The 24,975-nt window shown below is 40.9% G+C and overlaps 2 protein-coding genes across 2 annotated transcripts in view; one reads left to right on the top strand and one right to left on the bottom strand.

Annotated features, from left to right (window-relative positions):
* The window catches only part of adcy2a (adenylate cyclase 2a), an 88,032-nt gene extending 77,325 nt beyond the window's left edge, over positions 1–10,707 (top strand). Inside the window, exons 21-26 of the mRNA XM_050046484.1 lie at positions 2,575–2,733; positions 4,927–5,073; positions 5,429–5,539; positions 5,671–5,785; positions 8,557–8,681; positions 10,543–10,707. Of these exons, the coding sequence (XP_049902441.1) occupies positions 2,575–2,733; positions 4,927–5,073; positions 5,429–5,539; positions 5,671–5,785; positions 8,557–8,681; positions 10,543–10,695 (810 nt within the window). The 3' untranslated portion in view covers positions 10,696–10,707. The remainder of the gene's footprint in view (positions 1–2,574; positions 2,734–4,926; positions 5,074–5,428; positions 5,540–5,670; positions 5,786–8,556; positions 8,682–10,542) is intronic.
* dnah5 (dynein, axonemal, heavy chain 5) overlaps positions 8,537–24,975 on the bottom strand; it is a 148,526-nt gene continuing 132,087 nt past the window's right edge. The window contains exons 84-89 of the mRNA XM_050046483.1: positions 21,679–21,894; positions 19,347–19,559; positions 18,327–18,479; positions 15,345–15,576; positions 13,563–13,755; positions 8,537–8,666 (exon numbers count right to left, since the gene is read on the bottom strand). Of these exons, the coding sequence (XP_049902440.1) occupies positions 13,604–13,755; positions 15,345–15,576; positions 18,327–18,479; positions 19,347–19,559; positions 21,679–21,894 (966 nt within the window). The 3' untranslated portion in view covers positions 8,537–8,666; positions 13,563–13,603. The remainder of the gene's footprint in view (positions 8,667–13,562; positions 13,756–15,344; positions 15,577–18,326; positions 18,480–19,346; positions 19,560–21,678; positions 21,895–24,975) is intronic.

The following is a 24,975-nucleotide window of genomic DNA, read 5'->3' as shown; positions in this document are numbered from 1 at the left end:
GAATCTCATCCTATATCTTTTACATCCCTGTCACATCCCTCCTGCTGAGGAATTCCACAATCCCTTGATCTTATGGCTTCCTACACGTGAACACAATTGAGTTTGATGTACTGCCTGGCCGCATGAGAAGCAGTGCAACTGGGGATTGGTCAGTGGGGTCATCGGCGGGTATTTTTCTTCTGTGCCACCAGAGCTAGCTTAAGATATTTCATGTGAATGCAGACTAAATTGGACTCCTGACACTACTGTTTATATCTCTCTGTATATGTACCATTATTACCTCAGAGCTTGAGGGAAAATAGCTACTCTGCACAGCTGATAAACTAGATCAAGTAGAGACGATAAAGCTCTTTTGGCTGCTGTGCCACACTGCAATAGAGGCATCATGAGACCAGTTTATCTGCCCCCCCTTCTACCACTCGAGGCCAGTGATTTACATCAGCAAGTCTGAAGTTACACAGGTGGACTTTAAGATTTACTAACCAGGAGACGCAGTGAGCAGAGACTGGTCATTCTGAAGAGTTGTGTGCTTCTTAGTCTGGCTATTTTGGGGTTATGCTACACTGCAGGGTACTTATTGTACTTGAGAGTGACTCAGAACTGGGGCACTACTGTCCCCTGGAGCTTAAATGCAGTTTTAGCTACTAACATGAACTACATGTATTTAAAGTAACAGTAATAAACCATAATTAGACTCTTTACATTTTGATTACACAGATATTTATATTTTTACTCTTCAGCTAGTGGTAACATATAGGAACACACTACACATAGGCCATATACGTAGTACATGCAGTGTCAGTCTCCACCGTAACATTTATTTCCCCACTGGCCCAACCAACCAGTAGATCTGTTTTAAAGGCCCCTTGTATATGTTCACTGTATAAAATATACCACAGTCCCTGTTTTCCACCCAGGAGTATTATTTGTTTCCCCAAAAGTAGAGAGTTCGTCTTCTTTTTGTATCCTCGCAATTTTTCTTCACTGACATTTATTTAAGTACCGGTAAGAAGCTGAGTGCATTGCGTAATGCATTTCAACTTACCCGCATGTATTTAAGTGAATGCATTTCACTGGTCACGTGTTTTGAAAATGATGATGTTCTAAAACATGCTCAAGGCCTCTTGCTCTACATAATCTTTTACTGGTCCTCGGCCATCGGTTTTGTCGGACACGTACTCGTGTGTGTGTCCACATGTGAATGTGCATGCATACTTTATTTTTATGGTTCAGAATAGACTTGGATGCAGGATGAAGTTCCAGCACTCTGTCAGTGAGAGAAGACATGGGCAGAGTCATATTTCTGTTTTATATCAGAGCTTATCATTAAATTGGATGCAGCTGATCCCCTGAGCTCTACTGTGTACTGAAATAACAGCATGGCTGCTACACTTCTCCCTCCCTGTGGGGACTGAACCATGTCCAGAAAAATCATACTGACTACATGAGTGGATCAACAGGTGTGAGCAAAAGCACACGCATCCCGTGCAACTGCATAGCTGACACTACACTCACAAATAAATTAGACATTTTCAAGTGTGCCAACATCGCAGTGACACTTGTTTGGCATCACAGTACACAGAGCGTATGTGCTGTCTGCATTATTCAGTGTGATTTAAATTGGTTACATTGACACACTTTGAATTCCCTTTGGGAACTTCTGTTTCTGTGGGTGCTTCAGGCTTCTGTCTTACAAAATTAAGAAAATGTGATGATACACTTCCTGCAATAAGTGCTGCTGGATTTTGATACAGAGCCTCACATCTAAACAGAAACATTAGGCAGATTGAGTGCGAGTGGATAATAAACGTATTTGCAGAAGACAAAGTACTGATGTCCCTAGAGCAACCGTCTGTACAGCAAAAATAACTGATGCCATTTATTAAGATCTGCTCAGTCTCACACACGTTGCTCTAGTGTGTATACATAGACACGTTGTCTTTGCACCCCCCCCCCCCCCCCCCTTTTTTTTTTTCTCTGTGACTGTAACAAGTATATTTCTAATATGGAATCATATCACTTTCTCTGCTCGGTCATTTTTCCATCAGATCATTACCCAGACATGTTTCTCCTTGGTTGTTGCATCCTCTTTATGAAATCGGTTCGTGTGCTGCTCAGGAACAGGCTTAAATAGAGCCATCACCATAGAGCACCTGAGCTGTGAGCACTTCACCCACATAGGAGAAAATGAAATGTCACATTGCAAATTGTACCCACAATTTTCTCACTAGAGAAAGTCATTCCTCACCTGTCCTGAAATGACTCTGCCTGTTCATGGAACAGTCTTCTGGATGTAGTGGTTGTAAAGTAATGAGTTTTGTAGCTTTTCATTTGTGACTCAAAGCTGCATAAACCGCTGTGTTTCTGTCTGTCTCGATGGGAGTTGTTTGAGTGTCGTAAATGTGACAAAGTTGTGGCCCATGTTGTTTTCAGTGTTACGTTTTCGTCTCTGTCTTTAAGCCTGGGTGGAATCCACCTTTTTTTTAGCTGTTTCTGTTTTTCTCTGTGACTTGATGGAAGCAAGCTGTGCAGCTGTACCTTCAGTCTCTTCACCTCTGTGTCCTCTTGTAACAGAATGAATATTACTGTAGGTTAGACTTTCTGTGGAAGAACAAGTTCAAGAAGGAGTGCGAGGAGATTGAAACGATGGAGAACCTCAACCGGGTTTTGTTGGAGAATGTCCTGCCTGCACATGTTGCAGAACACTTCCTGGCACGCAACTGGAAGAATGAGGTAGGCAGTTATTATGTTTTCTTTCCATTGCAGATATGGAGGATCATGTAGATTGTGTTTTGACAAATGGATGCAGGAGGCATTGTGATTGCACAGAGGTCTTGGAGCACCAGTGGCTATATGCCAAGATCCATTACAGCTCTGATGAGACATTAAATAAGCTTACCTCAAAGATCTAACAATAGATCTAAAATATGTACATAATTGATTTCTTTGCTGTTAATTATGTTAAATTTGAATGCACCCAAAAACCAGGATGGGTATTAATATTAAAAGTTATGCTCTTTTTATAGTGAGACAATGTTGGGGTTAATGTTCTTTTGTTCCACTTTGCCGGTTGGGCAAGTGGGTCAGAAATGTATTTGCTCAAGGTCAAATTTTACTTACCTGTACAAAATGAAGTTAATTGTCATGAGAAACGGCTCTGTTTTATCTGCCTTGCTCTCACACCGCACAAAACATAGTGAGATTTTCTCCCACATCTAACACCAACTAAATTCCTGTTTCCAGGATAAGTGAAATGCTTGCATGTGCTTCAGTTCGTAAATGTTATCTATATCCAATGCTGTTTTCTTGCGAGTGCTTGATCGATACTGTGCATGTGCAGCTCTTCACAAAGATGCTAGCTTGACATTGCATTTTACTTGCTCTGGTCGTTCCTTAATGTTGAGCTCTTCAGTGGCTACGGTTACATGATGGCTTCTCATTCAGAATGAAATAAATCTGAATGAAATCATTCGGAATTAAAGTTTTCCAGGTAGTTGCATGGGAAATATTCATTCCAAATGAGGGTTTACACGGGAGATCAGTTTAATCGCCTTTATTTGGGTCTGCGCAAGGTTTGGGGCAGGGAAGGTTTCTGATTGGATAGGGGGCGGGGCGATTGTTAAGTGTTTACGTTTACCGGAAGAAAACACTGTAGTCCTCGCTCCGGATAACAAGATGCTTGATGCCGCCATTCTTAGTGCCTTTTTCGGGCTTGTTTTGCTTATATTCTTGAAGCAGCAGTACGTCAACAACCTTGTTCTGCTAATGCTTCGTCTGTTGAGGAGAAGGGAGGTAGAAGGTCAAAGAAGGGAGACAGAAGACCGTGCTTTGGCGTATGGAAACCGGTGAGTGCAACGAGTCCGACTGCTCTATCTCAGCCCGTTGCTATGCGCGCTATATACGTTATCGCGCCAGAAGGGCAAGGAAACGAGCATGCGCAGAAAGACCAGAATGAACTTAAAGAGGAATGAGCGTTTACATACACACAAAATTCTTTTATTCGGAATGACAAACGGAATAAACCACCCCCTTTAATCGGATTTAATTTTCAATCGGAATGACCGTTTACATGGCCACTTTTAATCGGAATGGCCTTTCATTACGAATGAAAGTGGATTAAAACTGTCCATGTAAGCGTACTGAGTGTGATGTATAATTCAAAAGTTTATTAAGAAAATGTGACACAGCCACAACCAGAAAGTGCAACAGAGAATTAAAGTTGTAAAAAGGTACATAAAGTGCTTTACAGTGAGTACAAAGTACTGTAAATTAAGTCACTGGCTCTTTTCCGGATCTTCAGTGCTAAAATTCAGGTAGTAATAAGTTAAATATTAAAACCGTTTTTAATGGAATTGGCACTTGATTAATTACCTATAAAGATGACAAAGCATTGGGAGACACAGTCTGGGTGAATTTGCTGACTTGCCTGAGAGACTCTCTCATTCATCATCCTGAATCCTGTTATATCTCCTGAGTGCTTCTCACAATGGGAACTGTGAAAAGTAAAGTTTTACATCTCAGGAAGTTTAGAGGACGTGGTATCCTGGAGGTCATGTGAATTTAGATAGGAATGATGCTTCTGCTGCAAAAACTCTGAATGAAGAGTCAGCGAATGACTCTTTTCCTGCACTTGAACAGGATCCAGGAGCAAGCTGCTGGTCTAATGGATTTTAGAGTCGCTTTTATTTGGGTGATTTGTTTACTTTATCTGTCTGGTTTATCACTTTAGTTTTGTCTGCTCTCTGGTCCCACCGGTGTTTTTACTGAATAATATCAAGTATTTCTAAGCTTAAATATACACAGAATACATGCAAATCGTATGTGTTTTTTATCTATGTTAATAAGTCTGTGGCTTAATAGTTTTATAACAATTTTATAACATTGTTTTGTAGCTGTCTGTGCTGATGTCTGTATTTTGTCATGCAGGATCTGTACCACCAGTCCTATGACCTGGTGTGTGTCATGTTCGCCTCCATCCCAGACTTTAAAGAGTTCTACACCGAATCTGACGTCAACAAAGAGGGATTAGAGTGCCTCAGGCTCCTCAACGAAATCATTGCTGATTTTGACGAGGTAATAACCCTCACTCCTGCAACCTTAACAACACCCTGCATGTGCATCACAAACGCTTGTAATGAACAGAGTAGGGTAGGTTTCAGTGATTTTCTAGTAGAATGTGATTTGATACTGTTTCTCAAATCACACTTTCCTGAAGTGGAAACTAAACATTTTGAGAGGCTTTCGCAAACAGGAGAAAACCCCCCCAAAACCTCTGATATTTCTTAAAAATCTGTATACTGCATAAATGTAGTGTGGTCTATATATGCATATGGATATACACATATCATTTAAAAATGACACTTCTGCCATAAACTATGTCTCATTGTTTTAGCTTTTGTGTGCATTGTGTTTGTATCTGTGCGTGTAGCTGCTGTCCAAACCTAAATTCAGTGGTGTGGAAAAGATCAAGACTATTGGCAGTACTTACATGGCTGCTACTGGGCTGAACGCATCACCAGGGCCTGAGTACACATCACAGGTAGGCTCATCACACACACTTTAAAATCCTGATCAATCTTTTTTTTTTTTTTTTTTTTGGTCACCTAACCCAACTTTTATTTAACTAGAACTGATTGTGTTAACTGGTTGCGTTTCCTCACTGTTTCCCAGGAGCATGACAGGCAGTACATGCACATAGGGACCATGGTAGAGTTTGCATTTGCCTTGGTGGGGAAGCTGGATGTTATTAACAAACACTCCTTCAATGACTTCAAACTCAGAGTTGGTGAGTTACACACAAAAGCTGTTCTTAAAATGAAAGTGTTGTGAGAGTGAGTTCAGTATTTATTAAGCAACTAAAAACTTGGCACACTGTCAGAGGTTGGGGTGTATGTAACTAAATAATATATTTAAAATACAAAATATGAGTGACTGTATTTTGTTACACTTTAAATTTGTGGTATTCTGAATACAGTTACTGTCTTAAAAAAGAGATTATTTGAAGCAATTACTTTGCGTTTCTTTGCTACTCAACGGGGACAAGGCTCTACCCTCTAAAGATGAGGCTTGTGCACAGCTTTTCATTGTTTACTATGTAACAGTACGCCCCGATGCTCCAGGTGTGCTCCTCAAGCACATTGAAACAATAAATTATTTCACCGTGCATCAAAGAAGAAAGCTATCCTACTTCTGAGTGTGGCGCATTGGAAAACCACAAGCAACTGTATTATAGTCAGAGAGAGAGACACACTCAGACGAGGGGTTGGGGCTGCGCCCAAGTCTTTTTTTTTTTTTTTTTTTTGCAAAGCAAAATGATGACTGTACAGTCAACTTTCTTGCTTGTTGTTTGATATAGTTTCAGTTTTCCACCTCCAATGAAAAACAGTGCCTGGCCACTGCCCTAAATTTTGTTTCCTCCAGAGAGGGTCCCAAATGGGGCTCTCTGTCTGTCAGACGGTCTGAAGGGATACTAATACACTAGTGAAGCAGTAATATTATGCACAGCTCACTGAATGTGCAGAAAGTTTTAAACATGAGTAGAAATTTTGTGAATTAGTTCTGTTTCATTGGCATGAATTGGTGCCACATTCACATTTGAAGAGTTTTCCACCCCAAACAAAAGACACAAATGAGGACTGAAGAGTAATTAATGCTTACATGTGTGCTGACTCAGCGATAACACTTAATGAATAAATATTTGGAGGTAATACAGAATTTTTTAGAGCCTTTTTGCATTATATTTCATTGTTGTTTTCCTTTTTTTATAATTGTCTCCTTCTGCCTAAATATTGTTTTCCCTCACATAAAAGACATTTTTACCATAAACTGGTGCCTATAAAGTCTGCAGAATGCAGGAAATTAAGTGTTTGACGTGCAAATTTTCCATGAGGAGGACCCCCCACTTCATATGTGTCGGATAGCTTATATAGCCTTCTGCTTTTCTTCCAGTAGCCTTAGACTTTCTGAGATTGGAAAAATTCACAAGATTACTTCTGTTTTGGCACCAGTGCCAAATTACCACTTCCTAATTTGGCTGCTGTTTGTGATCAATAAGTTTGAATCACAAATTTCAAACCATTGCATTTGTTTAATTCTCAAAAATATAGTTTTTATTCCCTTTTTTTTTTTTTGTTCCCTGGGAAACTAATGATAACGATATTCCAACTGTCCAGTTTCATCTAATCTGTCATTTGGCATACAGTGACATGCTTTATAATGATATAACAGAGTAATAATCAATATTAATATTCAGGCAAGACAGTTTTACTGATGGGGTGTGGTATGGGACCATCATTTCACCTGTCAATGTAACTGACCACAGACTGAGAATGGAAAATGTTGAAGGCTTTAAATATATATTTTGTCTGTCAGACATCAAAATGCTGCAGATATGAGATGAAATATGAGAGTACAACAATGTCTCTGCTGCTCGATTAGAACTGCAACCCTTACTGACTTGTTCTTGTGTTGGCAGAAATCATATCTTATTCTTTTGTTTAGAACCACACAACTGGAGGTTTCCTTAAAGTAATTAACTTGACTGTAGCTGTATGCTCCATTGCCATGTTACAACCTGGCATGCACACATAGCCTTTATGCAGCCATTTCAATCTATTTTTAGAGCAGTAGAACGCATGGCTAAATAACAAGAAAATAAGTCATGTTTTGCAGGAAGACATGGGTATAGTCATGGCAACACAACAGCAGAGTAAGACAGAGAGACCAACTAAAGCATAGAGGCAGAATTGAAGAGAAAAGCTTGCGGGCAGCTCCCTGCATGCAGTAAGAGTCGGAGTTCGATACCTTCAACCTGTCTGTGAGGATCGCAGGATGGCATGCTCCATTAACTCAGCAGTGTGCCTGTGCACGACTGAACAACCCGCTGCTTCCAGGCGGGCCTAAAACGCTCCACCAGAGAGGGATACAAGTTGCTACCCACTGGGACTGGACCAAACCACTGGCCGTGTGCCTGTGTGTGCAGATCACAATTTCCAGCAATCTGGAAATTGACTCAGAAGCCAGAGTGAAGAGTGGCCCAGTGTCATCTCAGTGCTGTGAAAAGCCCCAGAGCCTGCTTAGCAGAGGTGCTGAGAGTGTGGGGGATTAAGAGTTCAGCTGCATTTAGCTTCTACTTCTTCTCATGTTCTGATGAAATCTTGTGAAAAGCTTTGTTTATTCTGAAAGCAGCAGGTCTCTTGCTGAAGGCCTTTTGGAGCTGCACTCAATAATTAATCAGTGATATCAAAAATGGATTTTAATACTGTTCTTGTATGACATCAGAAATGGAAACTAAATCATTATAATGTGCCTGATATAGCTGTGTCCTGATTAACACTTGTGGGGTGCTACATAATCCACCACCTAAAAAATGCATTGACAGGAAAATACAATAAATCAACTGTAATTTTGCTTGAAATGTATAAATGTGTACCAAATACTGATATGTCCTGTGTACTATTTCCCATTTACATTAACAAGAATGGTAGAATATAACTGAGTAAATATAGTACAGATATTACTGGAATGTTCACTAGTTGTTTGGCGTCCTTTTGACAGGTATTAACCATGGTCCAGTGATAGCAGGAGTCATTGGAGCCCAGAAGCCACAGTATGATATCTGGGGGAACACAGTGAATGTAGCCAGCAGAATGGACAGCACTGGAGTCCTGGGAAAAATACAGGTAATTAAGGAATATGTCTACAGATATCCTCCATTTGTCTTATTGTCAACACATCACATGAGAAGAACAAAGCCAACAACTGATCCTAACAAGTATCATCTATCAAAGCCTGATGTTGTTTTTCTCTGTGCCAAAGAGCCCCACTGTTATCCAGAAGGTACAGCATACATCAGTGGTTCAATAATGTACGCTCAGTGAAATATTTTTACAGCCAAGCCTCCCTTGATTGTGGCAAAAAATAATACTTTTGTTGGGGGAAAAAAGAGCCTATATGACAACAGGTGCAACCTTGTGACTGAAAAATGATGAAATGCTTACTTAATTTAATTGCAAATCATTTTTTTGTCATCATGCAATAACACCAAAATAGCATTGTAGCTGCATTGACCTGTGTCTCTTAAATAAGTTGCACATACAGTTTAATGATATGATTATTTTAGGGAGTAGACCTGATCAGACAGGACACGTTGCACCGCACTGCCTTTTTTTGTTGAGGCTTGCCCCAATCAGACAGAGCACTTTTTACAGCTTGCTGTGTCTTTTTTGTTTATTGTTGTCAGGCAACCACTGAATCACGTCCTTGGCTTAACCGCTATTTTGCTGTGAGGCAAACTCACAGATCTGTACCTTAAAATCTGCATAAAAATTGGCAGGTGGGGGGCACTTTGGGAAACGAAGACAAGTGTGTCAATGAGACCCTCAGAAAAAATAAATATATAGGCGTACCACCAGCTGGTCCAGGAGCTTTGCCTGGATGATGGATGGTTCAAGGTTTATTTTGAATGAGTCAAGGACAGTTTAACAATCTGCTTTCAGTCGTCGTGCCCAATTAGGGTTGGTAAAATGTTATAAAGTAGTTGGGGCTACAGCTTGTTCAGACATGTTTTGCTGCTTGCCTTTTGGGGCAAAGTTCAAAGTGAGCTAATGTTAGCTTACGCTACCACTTCACTCTTCAGAAGGAGTGAATGGACTTGTGGCTGAGAGCCACACAGGGCAGGAAAGTTGGAAAGTATTAACATAGACTAACTTTTTCACAGGATTTGTTGAAGATAACAAAAGCTAAAGTATAACTCCAACTTCACCATTTTCTGTGATGCATTCAAGAAGAAAGCAGATCTTTGAGAAGTCTGTATCTGTCAACCATCACATTGTGTTTGAAGATGACTATTTCTTTCAAAGCAGCAGCACCCTTCAGTTTTCATATAGAGACATTTTAAATGTCAGTACAGATGTTTAAAAGATGAAACTCTTCTTCCCTGTGCTCGTTCTATTTCTGGCAGCAAGGACATCACGTCACCTTAACATCATGTGACATCTTCAAATCTTACATTTTCACGCTGCCTGAGCACTGATAGGATCGAATGGTTTTTCACCTGCATGGCATGTGGCTGTGAGAATTCAGTCATTCAGTCTTCAGAGGGCTGTATTACACTTCACAGCCTGTACACATTTGATAGAGCCATCTGCTGTGCAGTGCAGCACAACTGCAGTGCTCTGAATTGCATTCCAAGATAGCCTGTTGATATTTTAAGATGTGCAGTGGCAACAATAAGAAATCTTGAGTTATTCAAAGGTAGAACAAAGACATCCTGTATGATGGGAGGCACCTGTGATTGCAGCTCTGCTAACACGCAGGTTTTTTCAGTCTTAAAAACACTAATAACCAACTCAATGCCTGATTTTGTCAGCTATAATACAGTAGAGGTCTGGTGAAAGCTACTCAATTGTTAATGGTCAGCAGATGTTTCCCTCTGTTTCTGTAAATGTATTCCTTTGGAGAGCTGAGTGTTTGCCTGCAGGACTTTAATTCAGTTGTGTAAGATAAGCAAAATGGACATTACCCATCTGGTTTTCCCTGTAGGTGACGGAGGAGACGAGTCGCATCCTTCTTACCCTGGGCTACATGTGCTCTTGCAGAGGCATCATCAATGTCAAGGGCAAAGGAGAGCTCAAGACCTACTTTGTGCACACAGAGATGACCCGCTCACTGTCCCAAGGGAATGTAATGCCGTAAGACTGGTTCAGAATATGCTGAATTTACACAGGCACAAAGAACAGGACTTCATTACAGACGGAGGAGGTTTAATCCTCCCAATGCTCTCGAAACAGAGACGTGTGAAACAAAGAGAATCAGGTCTGTGCTGAAAGGATAGAAATGTGATTTTAATGTTGCATTGCAAGTTCCCTATGCCACAGCTATAGTATACATTTAGTCACTTATGTAACTGTAAGTGTAGCATGTACAGCAAGTAGGCAATAACCCCTGAAATATATTGTAATTTGAATGTTGGATCCAGAAAAGCCACAGTGGCACAAGTCAGTCAGGTCTAATACAAGTTCAGAGAGAAGACTCTGAAATGGTCTAAATTAGTATTCTGACTCAGCTCTGGAGGCCTGTGGCTGTCGCTTTGCCATAAAAGCCTCTTTTTTAGTCAGGTACATCAAAAACAGAGTTTTTATTCTGTTCACTTTGCAGGACATAGTACATTTTGGATGTCAAACAATGTACAGTAAGAAGCAGAAAAACAAGGAACATGCCTACGATTTTCACATCATGGCCTCATGGAGAGCATCCAAAAGACAAGAATTTCAGAATTAACAATAATACAAAAAAAACATGCTGCTGTAATGGATATGAGGACATTTGCGTGCCCCAGCTTAACCAAATTTTTACAAAGTGATACAAAAGGTCACAGAAGGAGGATCTGATCATTCAAATAAAATCAAGGGACAAATGTTGCAAGGGAAAACTGCATGACCACTGTTGCTAAGGAGAAGTAAAAACAGCCAGCCAACAAGGAGACACACATATGTGTACATATAACTCCATCAACCTTGTTAGAAGAACAGAGTCTTGGATGTATTTTACAGGTGGTCAATAAAAGGAAAAGCATTAAAAAAATAATCTATGAATATATTGTGATATTCATGCAGGGCCAAGTTTCCCAAAACTGTCCTTGCACTTTAATCATCTTTATTGACTCTACACAGAGCTAAAAATATTCTAAGTCGCTATGGCATGGGTCAGATGTCTGCTAAAAAAATGGAAAATCTGTTTTTTGTTGCTGCGGGGATCAAATCTGAGCCATACAGATTTACAAGTCAGGCTGGAGTACAACAAGTGGAAAACAAAGGGATAAAGATGATTTTAGTACGACGATTTTAATCTGGGAAGCCCAAGCCTGATCTGTGTACAGGGTAGCTTTAGAGTGCATATGGTACGGTGGTTTTGTAACAAAAGAAAATACTACCAAAAAAGTGTTTTGATGTTTTGATGATGCCATTGTTTTTTGTAAAAACTTCATTAAAATTTCTATGTATTTCAGTTCTACTGAGTGTTATTATTTTCCTGCCAGGTTCTTTAAAAACGACATATTAACACGACAGGAGCGTGCTGTGATTTAAATTTACCATAAACAGCAGGACGATAATATTCCTCCACGTCCTGATACTCTTTAGCCGCCGAAATTGGTCTGTGAGGCTGTTACATGGCAGCAATCAACTAAATGGATGACATCAATCCAATACCTAGTTCCTGACGAGAATTATTCCTCTGTGGTTCAACATGTGTTTGACTCAAGACGGCGCTATAAAGTTGACGTTGGGTGATGCCCCTGGTGAGCAGATGGGACAGATACAGTTTGTCTGGACTCATCAGGGCCAGGGTTGAATCACTGAGTGAAGCAGTACAGTCTGTTCTGCACTGCAGCTTCAATTTTAAGAGACTAACATTTCAATTAAATCTCAGTTTTAAAATTAAAAGTACAATTGGATACAATCAGGGTAGGGCCCACTCAAGATGGTGATTAGATGATTAGTGAGCCAACCACTTCCTGTGAAAAGAAATATCCTATGATGCATTGCTGCTCTTATGTGCTTGACATAATTGTAATAAAAAAAGAGTCAAGCTGTGCAGGTACACTGCAGCCACAGCTCACTGAAGGCCAAACTTGAAAAAGTACTGAACTGAAACAAGAGTCTGAGAAATCCAGATGCTTATAGCTGACCCTCAGTCATCATGATACAGCGGTCTTTGTCCCCTTTGACCTCAAGCTAAACAGATTAACACTGACATGATGTTTCAAATTTGATCATTCCTCAGTTGACCTTCTCTTGACTGAACTAAATGCATTATTTGAGCTCCACTCCTGACATGTGCTGCACTGTGAAATGACAAATGGTCTTTCTATCACTTTATGACAGATGATACTGTAGGAGGGAATGTAAGGGATTGCTTTTGTTTTAAAAAGTCCTTCAACAGACTTTTTCCTGTTGCCTGAGTCCAGATCTTTGAATTTACCCACTAAATCGAGTTGTGATCAGTCTGGCATTGTGACATAAATCCACAGAGCACCGCAGGGGACTAACGATTAGCCAATCAGCACCATGGGTAGGACTACTGCCGTTGTCAAGCTGTTGTTAGGCTGTTATCTAGCGGTGCGCCAAAACTAATGAGGAGAAATAACAACAATGGCTAGCGCTAGACAAGATAGACACTGCAGCTGAGGCTGAGCTAAATCTGCATGTCTTCTCTATATTGCGCGACATCGTAGTTTGTTTCACTTCTCTCTGCTCCACACTTAAAGCAATGGCAAAACAGGTATGTTGGCATGGTTACGCATCAGTGTGGACTTAATATGATGTAAGATTCAGGCAGATATGTTGGTCTATCATGATTGGTTAGGAAAATCGATTCGTTAGATTGGACACAATGTCAAAGTTTAGAGTTTAAAGTTTACAAAGTGTAACGAGTTGACAACTCTGATACCAGGCAAAGTAGATTGCAAAATGTAAAACAAAAACTGGTGGTAGCCATGGTAACAGCTGTTTATCCTGCAGACTCATGGGCATGTGACTGATGGGAAGTTAATAATGGCTAACCTCTATTAAGATGTGTTTCAGTGTTTCTCGACAGGAAGTGATCATTTGACGTCACAGAGGAGCGCCACGCCCCGAAGGATCCAGTATTCAGGAGGAAGTGATGTCTTCAGATCTACAGCTGCGATGTAATTCATGTCGGTCCTGACTGGCTTCTTGTAGACTGGACAGGAGTAGAGGCGGGGGTCCTTCACACCTGCAGCACGGGTGAAGAAAATCCAAAACAGAATCTTTAACACTTTTGATGGAAAGTGACAGAAAACAGAGAACCAGATGGTAAAATCATCTCTCAATTAAGTTCATAATGAAACATCTTGAAACAGAGAAGTAATTTAAGTCAATGAAATATTTAAATCAGTGAGGAGATGCCACTGGGACACCCCGCTGTGTTCAACAAAACATCTGTTTTTATAAAGTCAAAGTCTGCTCAAATCAGGCAAACAACTCGGATTAGGAGACCATGGTTATTTCCTTCTACTCCCACAGCGCCACCTTATTGTTCTTTGGTTTTTATGCAGCTTGGTAGGTGGTTGGTTGTTAGCCTGTCAGTGACACCATGCTGAAGTGCTACTTGAGTGTTCTTCAATCCTGCCCCCCATCAGCACAAAAACCAACAATCATTTCACCAGCAAACAAACAGCCCTTGTCTGGTCAGTGATCAGAGATACACAGTGTCTAATCTCTTTAAAGGGTGTCACAATTAAGTAGAGGGGTTTTCAACACACACACACACACACACACACACACACAAGCATGACACATGTACTCGTTGATGCTCTTGCAGCCACTTGTCTACAGACACATCCCTCACCGGTCCCCTTTCCACTGGTGCACACACACACTTAAACCCAGCAGGCAGCCTTCTTGAGGGAGAAGCTGGGAGGGGACATGGTGTAAACAAACCGCATTACGCGTATCATTGGATCATTAATTCATTTCCCAGGCAGCCTCGCTCGCAGGCGTCCACAGGGGCCCCGTCTCTCTGCTGCCTGCCTGAATATAGTCTGGTCTTATCCAGAACAAACGCTGTGCAACATACTGCTGGTAATCTATTCCCAGACAAAATAAATAGCACTTAGTCTGCCTGACATTTAAATGTTACATCCATCTATTCTGAATGACTGCGTGGGATGCAAATGTTGAGGAGGAGAGAAGAGGGATAGACTGAGACTGACAAAAGACTGGAAAGACTGATCCTGTAGAGAAAAGACAGGATTAAAGCTTCTCGTGGTCAGATTAGAGCTTTTACTCAGGCACATCAAAATACAGATTCTTTTTTTCAACTTTAAGGAGTAGTGTGTAGGATTTAGAGGAATTTAGTAGTATCTAGGGGTGAGGATTGCAGATTGTAACCAGCTGAAACTTCTGGTTAGAGTTCATTCAGTGCTTATTGTTCAGGAGGTTTTTACTGGGAATTGAACCATCCAAAGAGGTCTGTTCCTCTTCAACACAAATGGACCAGGTGATTTCAACTGGTAAAAACACTCAATAAAGCAGTTTCACATTTTTTCTGACAGTGCTTGTAATGTAGGAGTTCCTCACAGAATGGACCTGGGCTAGTGTAGAAACATGGCTGTGCAGCATGGCGTACTCTGTGGACGAGAACCTGCTACCCATGTAGATATAAATGGCTCATTCTAAGGAAACGAGAACATGACAATTCTTATTCTCAGATGATTATACACTAAAGAAAATGTAATATATTATACTATTATATTATTATATGCAAATGGAAAAAAAGTAAGGAAACTTCCTCCACCTAATGTTCTCAGATAATCAACTCACCATTATTCTCAGCGTACATCCTGATCACAGGCATCATCTCGAAGAGGACTTTGGGTTTAGAGTCAATGAGTTTGCAGTTGCGGCGGTCCCAGCCGGCTCCCTCTAGGTACAGGCCGTACACATACACTCCCTCTGCAGGGGGCTGGGTGATGTCGTCCTTCATCCACCTGGTTACCTCGTTGCACAGCACCATGCGGTCCAGGGCCCAGCCTTTGTTGGCCCGAGTGATCTCCTACAAAGCAGGGACAAATCCAAGGGTAAATGTGAGCGGTATAACACAGCAGGACACGTGAGCGACAGCTGACATTTGGCAACTGTTTCCCCACAAAAAAAAAAAAAAAAAAAATCAATTTTGAGAACAGGGCTGTAATAGAGGTACAATAAGAAAGCACTGTGTAGGGCAGAGAAGTGCACTCTATCAATGGTGTTGTTTTGTGAGATGCTGTGCCAACAGAAAGTGAATAAATCCCATACGACTCAAAAGGAGCAAAGAGCAAGGGCAGAGTGCACCCTAAATAAATGAAATGTGTGTATTGTACCCCCTCTATCGTTTTATTCTCATTTTGAAAGAGAGCAAAATAAAAAACAGACAAAAACCTTATTGAACAAAATTGAACAGATAGGAACTAATAACAAATGACAAGGACAGACACAGAATCAAAGCCTCTGCAGACAGTTTGTGATGCCACTGGTCCAATAAAAGCCGCAGTGTTTCTCCTGAGAAGGCTCAGTGAGAGGAAATGACGGCTATATTTGGTAACTAACACTGAGGTCCAACAAATCCCCGCTCAATAAAATACAGACATCTGCATCCACAATATTTTCTCTGTCTCTGAACATGCAGCTGGGATTTTGCTACCGAGTGGAATAAATAAGTCTAGGAGGTAGTCAGATGTGCAAACCTGACACCAATGCTAAATTATTTCCAATTCATACTACCAAATTGTGAATGCATGTGTTGGCCCTGAAAACATTGCTCAGACCTCAGGTCTCTATCTCAGCTCAGTTTCTGTATATGAAAACCAGACCTCAGATCTGGTTTTGGAGATATTCTGCTGACAAAGATTAACAAGAGTCAAAATGTAGATAACCTGCCTGGTGGAGGCAGTAATGGACGAGCAAAAGACAAATTTGAAGTTTCGCATCGCTATATTTACATTTTTTTGACACTGTCTCTTGGATGCTTGCAGCTTATGGTCTGGCACCTGTTCACTACCAATTTACAAAGCCCCAATCTCACCTGAACGCTGTGGGGATACACAGCCATAAATGTCCTGAACAGAAAATAAGAAGATACAGGCAGAGGGCAGAGTCTCTGCAGAAACATTGTTTTGTTGTAAAATCCTGCATTGTCAACCTTCATAGGATACAGATCGGTTTTATCCTTAATTTTAACAGTATTTCCTGTATAGATAAAATTAATGCTCACTGTAGTTTCCGGTCAGTAAAGTCATCTTGTATCAAGAGCACCTCAGAAAATGCTTCCATCAAAAGACAGTAAGGAGAAAAGGTGCAGAACAAGATGAGAAAGCATTAGCTGAGCCCCAAGTTATAAGAAAAACACAGTAAATTAATTAATAAATTGTTTACAGCAAAGTGCACTGAAATGAATATTACCATGCGATTTTCACTTATTTTTAAGGTCCAGTGTGTAGGATTTAGGGGGATACATTGGCAGTGATGCAATATATAAGTATGTTTTCTTTAGTGTATATGTAACCAGTGGATTTTAGTGTTGTCTGCATTGTGTTGATATGAAGAGGCCCAGACTGTGGATATCTTTGGAGGTGAACTCCAATCATTCGTAACAACTCTGACAGCAAGAGATAAAAACAAAATCCTCTGTCAAATACAACCATATAAACTTGAGCCCCTCTCCCATGGAGCACAACAGAAAAAGGGCGGCCATGTTACATTCAATTAAGTAAAACACAGCAAACATACCCGACAACAAGGTAAAATAAAAATTCTTTGTCACATACAATCAAATAAAATCGAGCCCTCTCACAAATAAGATGACACGGGATTATGTTAGCATAAAATGAATTTATAAACAGCTTAACAGCACTAAAGCACAGAAATTACTACGAGAGCAATGTCATTCTTCCATGGAGTATACAGCAAAAGGGGAGAGGCAAGGCGGGAGACACCCCAATTTGACTGCTGTATAATTGACCCTACAACATATGATCATCAGAATCGCTGTGTTTTCGTTATCTTAGAATGAGCCATTTATATCTACATGAACGGGTCCTTGTCTACGTGATCTCCATGTCACAGCATCTACAGTAGCCCAGAACAGACGAACCAGACACTGGCTCCAGACAGGGCCATTTGCATCTTCAGGACAGCCTCTAAAGTTGGTAGCCTCTCTGCGACCAGCCACACAGCATCAGAAAAACACTTATTTGTAAAGTGAAACTGCTTTATACTGTGTTTTGTTTTTACTGGATTAAACCACTGGTTTGTTTTGGAGAGGAGGAGACCACTGTGGATAATTCGGCTCCTGGTAATAACTTCCTGAACAGTGAAAACTGAAGGAATCATAACCAGGAGCTCATGCTTGGCACATGGGAGAAGATTCAGCTGGTTACACTCTGCAATCCTCACCACTAGAGGCCACTTAATCCTATACACTGTTCCTTTAATGTTAAATAGAATTCTAGTTAAGTCAATTTTACTTATATAATTTGACAAATCTGGATACATGTCTGAATTAATAACATATAATGTAATAATATATATTGATGAACAACAGGGGAATGACTATTACATTCACTCCCCCCACATAAATATAAATTGAAATTCATTGGAAAACAAAAAGAAATGTGTGTGTACTTGGTTGCCTGCGTGCGTGCGTGCGTGCGTGCGTGCGTGCGTGCGTGTGTGTGTGTGGCCGTGTGCCTGCTTCTCCCTCAGTGTGCCATCTGGTCTCCTCCCCGGCGGTGGGTAGGTAGGTAGGTAGCCTGATGCTGTGCGTACCTGTCTCATGGCTGTCAGGAAGCCCTGCGGGTTGAAGAAGCCTGTCATCCAGAAGCAGTTGGGCCGCCCTTCAAAGATCCAAGCCTGGAACTGCCGGTTCCGCTCAAGCAACTCTGTGAACCAGAACCCCAGGGTGCTGGAGGCCCACGATGCCTGAAAGACAAAGACAAACAACATGAACAAAACATTACAATGAAACACAGAAAGCTGTCATCCACATGGATCAGAGGAGAAGACAACAGGGAAACATGAAAGAATGGATTGTGAATCACTGTGTGGAGAGAGAAAATAGAATAAAAAAAACATAACAAAACACAGTCGAGTGGAGGCAAATGGGCCGAAAGCACTGCCGGTAGAAAAACTCTGAATCCCAGCCAGGGAGCCATTAAAGTCTAAATTATTGTAATCATGTAATGTTTGTGAGGGCATGATATGAATGCAAACAGAATGACTCCAATATAAGGTACGGGAAAAGTCATGCCAAGTCATACCTCTTTGTTTTCTCTTGCTCCCCCTCTCTCAATATTAATAACCCAGCATCTCCATCTACTAAGTTTGTTACAACAAGAATCGTTTTCATTCATCACTGAAATGGATTCCTGTGCTGTGGGTAAAATTTTAAAGTGAAGTACATAAATAAAAGGTACGGAGCATCAGTGTAGGCTAAAGAGATATTAGAATTTGACTGATGACCTCCTTTTTAGGTAGCAAGACATATCTGATGTTATCGGAAACAAACAAGCAAACCTTTGATTTACTAGAGGAAGATAATAACATTAGAGAAATTACACCTGCACAGTAATAAAAAGACCTTTCAGATATTAATGTGTGCCTCCAGGCTCTCTCAAGTGGCTTGTTAGCATTCTTTACTGAAAGCAAAGGGCAATAACATTGTCTGATTTTGTTGAAGTTTAAGTCCACAAATGAGTTGCAAAGTGATTTCCTGTGAGTGTATTATCACGTTAAGGCCAAAGAGGGTTTTTAGCAAATTTTTAATTCAAGCCACTCCTCTCAACCAACCTTCTTCCAGCGGGCAGGAATGCGGGCATCATACATGCAATCCAGGGCATCCCGCAGATTCTCGCTCATGATGATAGTGCCATCGATAGCCAGCTTGAGGTCCGTGAGGGTGTTTCGGACCAGAACTATGACTCTCTGCATCCGATCGATCTCCTGACGCAGGAAGATGTTCATGGGCTGGAAAGGACCCATCTTCTGGAGGCGTTCTCTCACCTGGTTACATTTAAATCAGATGAGAGGATCAAACCTCCTGAAGAATTTATAATGCATGGAGCAAAGATGCATGAGCACACACAGGCTTTCTGTGTCGATACATAGACACTTTCATTAGCTGGAAATGTACCAGGAATCATCCACAATTCTGTTAACCTCCACTCCACTTTAAAATAAGGATAAGTTTGATCCATTTGCAGCTTTGAAGTGTTGCATAAGCTTTTCTCTCTCATGTGGATAATACAAACTGTTGTGAGGTTTCTATAGTAAATACAGAAAAGGACAGTAAAGATGGAGAGATCATTCCTTCTTTGAAAATGTGTACATTGATTGATTTCCTTTTTATTTAAATGTTGAAGGAAACCTTCACCCACAAAATGACTTGATTGGAGATCAAGTTAACAGCAAGAACTATATCAAAACATCTGTTTACAAACTCTCACACAACTCGGGCAGTAAAATCCAAGTCTTATTTATCCAGTCGTATGCTCAGTACTTCCCATACACATGCAATTTTACAAAAAACCCTCAGTATTGGAGTCTGGCAGTTCAGTTTTAAGTAGTAAGTTTTCAATGAAATGCATGTGTTTGGAAAGTACTGAGCATACAACTGGATAAATGAGACTTGCGTTATACTGCACGAGTTGTGTGAGAGTTTGTAAAAGGATGTCCCCATCAATCAGTAAATTAATATTTTCCATGAAGGCATGTGAGAAAGACGAAAGAAAGTTTTCCTCAATGTAACACAGCATGACTTCCTGATTTACAAACTTTCATTCTGTTTGTGAAGTATTCCTTTACCATATCTGTATTTATTCAATTCAATTCAATTTTATTTATAAAGCCCAATGTAACAAATCACAATTTGCCTCAGAGGGCTTTACAGTATACGACATCCCTCTGTCCTTTGGACCCTCACAGCAGATAAGGAAAAACTCCCCCCAAAAACCCTTTAACAGGGAAAAAATGGTAGAAACATCAGAAAGAGCAACTGAGGAGGGATCTCTCTTCCAGGACAGACAGACGTGCAATAGATTTCGTAACAGATTAACATAATAAATTTGCAGTCATCCGTATGACACAATGATACATAAAGAGAGACAGAGAGAGAAATTGAGACAGAACCAGAGAGATGCAGGGCATATCTATTCTCTATCTCTATTCAGTTGGGCATTTCAATTCTGTACGACTGCCCTTCAATTTAAACTATATTTTTGGCGCCAATCCAGTGGCGCCACCAGGGGGTGTGGCCAAGGGGGGCCACGGCAACCCTAATACTATCACTGACCCTCCTCCCACTGGCCTCTCAGCAAAAATGTTATTACGTAGGCTTGTTCCCAGTAAAACTTTTGTTCACTACAACCAATGTACTGCATATTTATCTTTTTAAGGAAAAGAACAAAGTGAACGATGAATTGACTAATATGTACGTAGAGATACATAACATTTTATAACAGGATTTGTATGGAACTCAAAGTGTTAACTATGCTGGTATTTGTCTATGTACATCAGATAATTAGTAACATTACCTGTAAAATAAAGTTCAGCTGGTTGTACTCTGCAATCCTCTGTGGTAGATTCCACTAAATTTCTTTAACTCTCATATTGGTACAGTTTTCAACCAGCCTATATACTGCAACAGCATGATACTCCTGAAATTCAGTAATAGTTTTTGGTGCCACTGGGCTAGTCTAGTTTTAACTGCTTTATACTGTATAGACAGCCAGCCAGACAGATGGATGTGAATGTGGTAGACAGGGTGTGGTGTGCACTGACAAGTTTTCCATGATGAGCTTTGCACCTCGCCTCAGGAAAATCACATTCTCACATCACTTTCTCTTTAGTGACAAAAAAGGAGAGAAAACCCAAATAAAACAAAGCTAAATCCAGCTACGTTCACACTCCCTCTATTTCTAGTCTTTTCTCGCTGTCTAACACCGTCTCAAACACACGCAACCTTCCCACCTTCGCTGACTGTAACACATCAGTCACTTCGCACAGCACACATGGTGAGTGGGGGGGAACATTGCACATGTTACTTCACTCGCCTTTAACACACCTCGGGCTGTTCATGGTGCACACACTGACATGCACAACGCATACAAACACACATGCTTACTTCAAAAGGTACGTAGTCAGGAGGCAGTTTCTCCAGCATGTCGTCAGCCAGCCTGGACACCACAGCCTCTCTGGTTTCGCCTCCACCTGATGAGCTGTCTTTAGGCTGAATACTGAGGATGGTGTCCAGTACGTCCTTCGCCAGCTTACTCTGGTAGGTTATGTCTGCGTTGGGGTGGAGACCAAACACCTCTGGAGTGTCATAGGCTGGCAGACACTGAAAAAGATAAAACGTTGTGAACCAGAGGTCATTTGGCTCTCAGGGCATCTGTGAAAATATTTTCAGAAAGAAAAAGCCAAAATGCATTTTCTCTACTCTCACAACAAGTGCTGTGTGAGGGCCCGAGTCCCCCCATAGAGTAACTTATCACCTCACACTGAGCTGGCAGAAACAGGCTGCCAGAGCTTATGGGAGTAACACTCCAACAATGTGGAATAGGTTTTTATGTGCTTTTTTTTTTTTTTAGCTTTGGTTACCTCTTTTTACCTCAGTTTCATATACCAGGGTTCCTACAGCTTGAGCCATGCAAGATTTAACAATTTTTAAAAATTTTTTAATGCCACTCGGAATAAAAATTAAGACAAATTTTACAATGACCAAAACTGAAGGGAAACAAACACGAACCCACATCAATTACTTAAGATGAGGGACAATTTTGCCCAAATGTTTACTGTAGCATAAAACACAACGAGGGTGGAACAGATCTGGGGAATACCTGGTGTTTGGCAGGTATTCTTGGCAATTTTGTGTTGCTCACTTTGCATGTGGGATTCAGCTGGCTTGATTCCCATCACACTGAGTTTGAAAAACATTTTGTAAAAAATACACCAAGCCTTGTACCACTTTCAGCCATGCCACAAAGTCTTGGTTAAACAGCCAGTTTTGATTGAATTTGTACTTCCTCCTGTCTACCAGGGTAAAGTGACATTTAACTAGCAGACTGTGGATCCTCTGCTCTGAGCATCCTGGCCAAAGACAAAACCTGATTCTGATTTATTAATTTAAGAAAAAGGGACAGTGAGCATTGATTAACATCTTAACAAATGTAAATGCACCCAAAATAGCTTAAAGGCTGGTTTTCATCGGCAGGCCCTTCACCAGCTGTAAAAAGGCATCCCAGAAAAATTAAAAGCAACAATAATATACAACATGTAACACAGGTCAAAAACATGTTGCATTATAGCAAAAAACACATCACATATAGCCTAATACCTTTACAGCCAAAGTCCACTATCGCATGTTACAGTTAAATCTTACGTATCAGTGTTCACATCTTTGGGTGTCAACTAGTCTGAGTGGGTGGAAGTTCGCTGCAAAGATCAGCCTCTCATTGGGTGGAACGAGCCACCCGCTGAAGTCCCGCCCTACCACCTCAGGTTGCAGTTTTCAACACGTCCTTTACTAACTTTTGCGGTGTTTGATCTTGCGGGGATGTAGCCATTTTTCTGCCATGGTTTCGCGTCCTGTAGGCGATATTTTTGTGGGCGTTACACCAAAACCTGTTTCCCCCCGGCAATATTTTTGCAAGCGCACCGTTGCTGTGGCACCGCCCAGAACGATTGTGATTGGTTGAAAGAAATACAAGCAGCCGGGGCGTTTTTTTCTCCAATCTTAAAGTGAGAGTCGGCCCAGCCAGACCTTTCTTTTCTTGAGAAAGGTCTGGTGAGCGAGACTAGGTGTCAACAAGCCATTTCTTGGCATTAAACTTAAATGAGTGATATGATGGAGACTCTCTAATTGTCTGTGGTGCTGAATTCCACTGATGCCATGCCCTGAAGAAAAAAACAAAACGCCTGGCTGAATGCAGTTTTTTCTCAGCGGGATCGTGCAGTCTCCCCTAGCTGTCTCTCTAGTAGCTGTCAGTGGTCTGCGAGTGGTCTTGGCTCTGCTATCTTGCCCTGTAATACTGCGAGAGGCAGTCGCTAAATGTATTTGAAAAACCGTTGATGTTACCAATTATTCAAAGATTTATAAGATACAATATGATAGGGTACGGTACAGTACGGTACGATACCATACGATATAATGCAATGCGATACAATACAATGCGATAGAAGACTGATTTCAGACATTTAAATACCATTCAGGCCTTATTTATAGAAGAATGAATTTGGTCTTTTCAGACTTATGAAGGGTCCACGGGAACCCTGAAAACATATGTCCCCTGCACTGCACTGCTGTTTTGGTCACTACTATTAAGCCACTGTTGGCCATGGTAAGGCGTAGACAGCCAAGTGTCTCCTCTGATACATACAGTGTCACCAGCTGCTTCTTTTCACCCTCCGGTGAAGAGCTTCTGTGAGGCTGCAACATGAAGAACATTCATGAAATCCCTCCCAGTCCAACGTTGCATGTGACCAACTAGGAAATGCTAGTGGAGTGACGAAATCACTCCCTTGCTTCCCACAAACACAGCCAATACTGCTTAGTAGGCCTGCGACCAAGCCAAAGGTTCAGCTGCTGTAAAATGAGCTCCTGTCTCTATGGTGATGTGTGGCTGTGTACCTATGTGTCTGTGTGAGAATATTACAATGTACGAGCATGAAGACAAGACACCAATTCATTCTTGTGCTGCACCAATTACAGGGGACCTTTGCTGCATCTCTCTTTGCCTCATTTTCTGTCAGTTTTCCACTATAACTATCTAATAAAAGCTATAAAATGCTGCAAACCATATGGATAATAAAGTTCACAAAGCATCAATAGCAATTTTCCTGCTGGTCTCATAGGATAAATAATTTAAGTGGATGTATGACTCACTGATATCATTGTGTATTATTTCTTTTCAAGGTCTGTTGGCTTAAAGAAATCTACAGGGAAAAAAATGAATACAAGCAAACTGCCGCAGCTCTATGCTTTATTTAAAAAATGTTTAAATTAAAATCAGGGTGTAAGTTGTTGAAATATTGATATTCGAACCTCAAAAGTGACTCAAGAAGTGAGCTGATGTCAGATCAAACACAGCTAGAAGCTTTAATTGGTTCAAAGAAGTCATGCAAGTAGCGTCTCTCTCACTGATGACAGGACGGACCATCTGATACTGCAGTGTGACTAATGAGTGTCTTCATAAAACTGGAACATTCAAACTAACTTACTCTGTAGAGGCTGCACAAAGCTTCATTATGATCAACAATGTCATGTCAGCAAAGCCCCTAACAACCAAAGATAGATCCGATATGTTGCCAGCTTTGTTTATTTTAGACAAAAACACATCAGGGATGGTGCAATGGTGTGAAACTGCAATTAGCACATAGAACATAGAGTTTCGCATGTGCATGTTAGCACGTTTTTTGCAAA

The sequence above is a fragment of the Epinephelus moara genome, chromosome 6 (assembly GCF_006386435.1).
Source record: "Epinephelus moara isolate mb chromosome 6, YSFRI_EMoa_1.0, whole genome shotgun sequence".
In the NCBI taxonomy this organism is placed as follows: domain Eukaryota; kingdom Metazoa; phylum Chordata; class Actinopteri; order Perciformes; family Serranidae; genus Epinephelus; species Epinephelus moara.
The sequence above is the reverse complement of the archived record's forward strand: the minus strand, read 5'-3'. Positions and strand labels throughout refer to the sequence as shown.